The following is a 5,464-nucleotide window of genomic DNA, read 5'->3' on the forward strand; positions in this document are numbered from 1 at the left end:
GAGCCAAATTCTCGTCATTTGCGGGAGGTTTTAATTTTCTGCTTCAATATGAAGAAATCTGTGGCTGAGGCTCATCGAATGCTCCCAAATACTTATGGTGAGGCAACTATTAGTGAAAGAACGTGTCGTGAGTGGTTTCAACGCTTTAAGAACGGTGATTTTGACGTCGAAGACCGGCATAGCGGTGGAAAAGAGAAGGTTTTCGAAGATGCAGAATTGGAGGCATTACTTGATCAAGACTCGTGTCAAAATCAAGAAGAATTGGCACGATCATTGGGAGTAACTCAACAAGCCATTTCAAAACGCCTCAAAGCCATGGTAATGATTCAGAAGCAAGGAAATTGGGTGCCGTACGAGTTGAAGCCGAGAGATGCTGAACGGCGTTTGTTTGCTTGTGAACAGCTGCTTGAAAGACAAAGACGGAAGGGATTTCTGCATCGCATTGTGACTGGGGACGAAAAATGGGTTCATTACGATAACCCCAAGCGCAGAAAATCGTGGAGAGTTCCCGGTCATGCTTCCATGTCGACGGCCAAACCGAATATTCACGGCTCCAAGGTCATGCTCTGTATTTGGTGGGACCAGCTCGGCGTAGTGTATTATGAGCTGTTAAAACCGACTGAAACAATCACAGGCGATCGGTATCGAACGCAATTAATGCGTTTGAGCCAAGCATTGAAAGACAAACGGCCGCAATACAACGAGAGACACGATAAAGTAATTTTGCAGCATGACAATGCTCGACCCCATATTGCAAAAGTGGTCAAGACATACTTGGAAACGTTGAAATGGGAAATCCTACCCCACCCGCCGTATTCTCCAGACGTTGCTCCCTCTGACTATCACTTGTTTTGATCAGTGGCACACGGTCTGGCTGACCAGCACTTCCGGTCTTATGAAGAAGTAAAAAATTGGATCGATTCGTGGATCGCCTCAAAAGATGACCAGTTTTTTCGACGCGGGATTCGTATGCTGCCCGAAAGATGGGAGAAAGTAGTGGCCAGCGATGGACAATACTTTGAATCATAAATGTATAACCAGTTTTTTACAATAAAGCCTCGAATTTTGGAAAAAAAACCGGCGGAAGCAAAGTTGTACACCTTTAATAAAAAAAAATTTTACAGCAATATTTTTATTTCAAAATAATAAGAAATGAGAGGCGCAGAGTTGAAAAAATGAGATGACCAAATGGTTGACACGATATCTCGAAAACCAATAGCCAGAAATAAAAAAATAAAATTTTTTCTTAAAGTTTATTAGCGTAGCTATCGCGTAAACCAGAATTATTGTAAAATATTGAAAAATTCGGGAGTTGACAAGTGTTTTTAGAAAGTGATGCAAAAAAATGTTTTTTTCGCTCAAAAAAGTTGGATAAAAAATTTAATTTTTAGTGATACTTTATTCTGGTTTACGTAATAACTAGTCAATCTACGAATACAACGCCGCAAGAATTTTTTAAATCTGTCGGTTAGTCTTTCCGAAATCGTGTCAATCGCCAAAAAAAAACAATGTTTCGAGAAAAACGCGTTTAAAGTTTTTTTTACAGATTTTTTAAAAATAATAATTAAACTATTTACTGTTAATCGGCGATTCCTGGTCCATAAAGTAAGCTTTCAATTTTCTGAAACATTTGGCTGTAAAAAAAAGAACTTTTGACTGTAGTATTGTTAATTCTTCGAATTTTTTTCTGAAATTTTGGAAACAAAAGCAAATAGACTTTTGACTGTGGAATCGTTAATTCTTCGAATTTCTTTCTGAAATTTTGACATTGTAGTATGAATAGTGTAATATGACAGTGTAGTATGACAGTGTATTCTTCAAACGTTGTACAATCGAAATATGCAATTAAAGAAAAATCGATTTTTTGAAAATTTTACACGAGAATGTATCATTAAGTTATCTAAATGTTTCTAGATTTCTAGATCCTCCCTTCTTTGGAAAATATAATGCCGTTGTAGCTATAATCATTTTATCAAATAGTGTTTGGTGTATCCTAACTCAATGCTGTATTCTGCCAATGCTGATTGTGACATGTTTCAATCTGACATCCCATCGGTGTTCCTTCATATGCACACAAGTCCGTTTTTCGTACCATTTCCTTTTCCTCGTGGCGAAAAATGTCTCGGTCCAAATTTCCTTGATTTTCCCACCCGCCATTTCGTCGGACTTACCATTTCCACGTTGTTATTGCATTGTTCTCAATAAAATCTCTCCCTCGCAAATCATCGCGTGAGTAGCTATGGAGCGAACCAATCAATGCGCTGGCAACTATAGAGCTAGTCAATTAAAACATCCCATTTAATTATCTCATTAGCCCTTCCTCTTGTTTCTAGTCAATCAGAACGCGCCATTTTCCCAGATTGGCCACGACTAGATCACGCCCCTGGCGCTAAAGGAGTAGAAGGGGTTTGTTTTGACACTCCATGGCTGCCCACATATTACTTTTATATATTCTTATATAACATATTGGTGATATAAGAAGATACGGTATAAAGAATATATGCTCTCCGAATATAAAGAATATATTATAATAAAATTAAACGTCTATGTTTGTATATGAGTATATTTGTATATATGTATACGATATAACTGCGATTCATTTGGTGCTACAAATGCTTTATTTCTTTGTCCTGATCAATCAAACGATTCAAATGATTTGTAGCGCTAAGTGAACTGCAGCCTATGTCTTTCATCTGTAGGTTTGTAGGATGCGGTTAAGACCTTGCACGTACATTGTTCTCTTTTTTCTTCTTATGTTTTGTATTTCTTTTTGGAATAAATTTCTAATTCGTTATTACATATGTCAAATTATACACATGTGTTATAGTACAAATGATTGCTTTTATATAATCATATTTTCTTTTTGTCGGATTTTTTCCTGCCATTGTATTTTTGACAAAGCAATAAAGAAAATTTAACAATTCGTATTTTTTGCGAAGGTTAAGAACGTACGAAGTCATGACCGCGAACTTATGCAATGGGGGGTCTTACCAAGGGGCTGGCCAATATAATTCCTATCCTGCTGAGCACCGCTGGAAGCCGCTGCAACATCACAGACACCAAACAAAGAGACTTACTCACTAACTTTTCCATCAACCAAAATCCTTACTAATCATGTTTATAACAGAAATAGATAAATATAAAGAGAAAAGAGAGTGTGAGAAAGAAAAGAGGAAAAGCAAGAGAAAGAACAAGAACCTTATAAGCAAATAATATTCATGGAATGTTATAAAAATATTGTTAAAAAATAAAATAATATTATAATATTCCAAGAATTCTATATATTTTTTAATATTATGGGAATATTCTGTTGGTGTTATATGTTCACTTCATATATTCTTGGCATTATTTCTTTAATATTCGCGGAACATTATTAAAATAATTATTGATATTAATTATTATTATTATACAGTGAGATTGACAATGAATGATTAAATTCTCGCATAGAGGCAGAAAGGTTATACTGAGTAGAAAAGTCCTGTAATTTTGGCATTAGTTATTACAATAATTTATGAAAATAGTCAAATTCGCTCTGTACCGCCAAATGCAAGCGAGATAGAACAGCTCAGCAAGGCGCGCGTTTGCCGTCGCTAGACACGTGGAATGTTATTGGACACGTTCAAGTCGGCAAACCCGCTAGCTATTTAGAGAAATTACATGAAATTATATTAATCAGGATAAATATTTACTTATATTTATTTTGATTAATTAAATATCATGCCATCTCAATGATGTGACTTTTATATGAAATAATTCGTAAAGGCTACTTACTAATCACAAAGAAAATAGGTAAAATAGGGCAATAGGAATCAAGCGCGGTAATTGTTGCGCATAACAAACAATGTGGATACACACATACACACACACACATACACAACACAAAAATCTTTATTAAATAATCCGCTTACATGTTTCGCCTCATTTTTGAGCTATCTTTAGAGAGAAATTAATTTTATAATTACAATACCTACAAACTAATTCATTCCAATGAGCCACCTCCACATACTTATGGAAACTTTAATATTGAAAAATGACTCTAATGACAATCTAAATTATATTCAAATTTTATAGGATAAAATTATTAAAAAATCGAACGAATTTTTATATCACAATAAGAAGGAAGCTCACAGCTTCCGAGGATTCATTATGTCGCAAACAATTATATTCTATTAATTTATTTTAGTCAAAAATTAGTTTAGATATGGCTCACTGAAATGAATTAATTTGTAGGTATTGTAATTATAAAATTAATTTGTCTATGAAGATGACTAAAAAATGAGCCGAAACATGTAAGCGGGTTATTTAATAAAGACTTTTGTATTATATATCCACATTGTTTATTTTATGCAGCAATTACCGCGCCTGACTCTTATATTGCCCTATTTTCTCTATATCTATTTCCTTTTTATATGAAACATTTGAATGATAGATTTTCTTATGTACTGTACAACTATACAGGGTGTTTGGAAATTAGTGATAAGTTTTTCGCACATGTGGTAGAATGGACTAAATTGAGAAGGAAAGTCCTCTACCATTTTACAATTGTCGCAATGGTTAACGAGTTATTAACTTAAGAAAATAGCCAAATTCACCTAGCCCACCGCCAAATGCAAGCGACAGGATAGTACCCGCCCCGCGCGGCGGACGCGTTATAGCGTGTGTAATTCTCATAGCCTATTTCTCTCGCCCTCCGACAATTTTCTCACCTTTGACAACCAACCCCTGCCGTCGCGAATTGATTGAGAGTGAAAGTAGAAATATTTTGGAAAGAGTGGCACGCTTTCTCGTGCCTGGTGCCCAACTATTTAGTGAAGCTAAGATATTGGCCGAAAATCCGCCTGGCTGTCGAAAAATTACGTTGTCGAGTGGAATCGGTACTTTTACGTAAGAGGAGAGCTAGACGAAGTTGTGCCGTCGCTCGTAAGCACGGTTACAGTATATATAATTTGTAATCAGTTTATATATAATTGAATAGATCTATTAATTTATATATGAATGTATATAACGGGAGAAAAGTTGCATGCATAATTATATGCAATTATGTACTGCATGAAAAATTTTTCGCTAAGTCATAGGAAATATATAAATATTCAATTTTTTATATATAACAATTTTATATGTAACGTTTTTCATATATAGGTTCTTTGTATATAATTATTAGACTGCGGATATGTATGCAAAATACTTAATTGAATATTTTGCATAAAATGTATATTTTGCATAAATTGCATATTTACAAATGGCAACCTCAACCTTTTTACTTTACTTTTTAATAACTCTTTAATGAACAACGATCGACTGCTAAAACTGCCCGATGGTTAATATTCCGTTAAGTATTTTGCATAAATATCCGCAGTCTAATAATTATATACAGGGTGTCTCAGAAAATGTTACTGAAACACAGTGGGGACATAGATTGGATCAAGGGGAACAAAACAGTTTTGTACCATTTTGCAGTTGACGC

The 5,464-nt window shown here is 34.8% G+C and overlaps 1 protein-coding gene across 1 annotated transcript in view; it reads right to left on the reverse strand.

Moving 5' to 3' along the window:
* Window positions 1-5,464, reverse strand: part of pHCl-1 (pH-sensitive chloride channel 1) — a 234,153-nt gene that overhangs the window by 65,937 nt on the left and 162,752 nt on the right. The window contains exon 10 of the mRNA XM_018522315.1: window positions 2,992-3,042. Coding sequence (XP_018377817.1) covers window positions 2,992-3,042 — 51 coding nt within the window. The remainder of the gene's footprint in view (window positions 1-2,991; window positions 3,043-5,464) is intronic.

Source organism: Trachymyrmex cornetzi, unplaced genomic scaffold (assembly GCF_001594075.2).
Source record: "Trachymyrmex cornetzi isolate Tcor2-1 unplaced genomic scaffold, Tcor1.1 scaffold130, whole genome shotgun sequence".
NCBI lineage: Eukaryota > Metazoa > Arthropoda > Insecta > Hymenoptera > Formicidae > Trachymyrmex > Trachymyrmex cornetzi.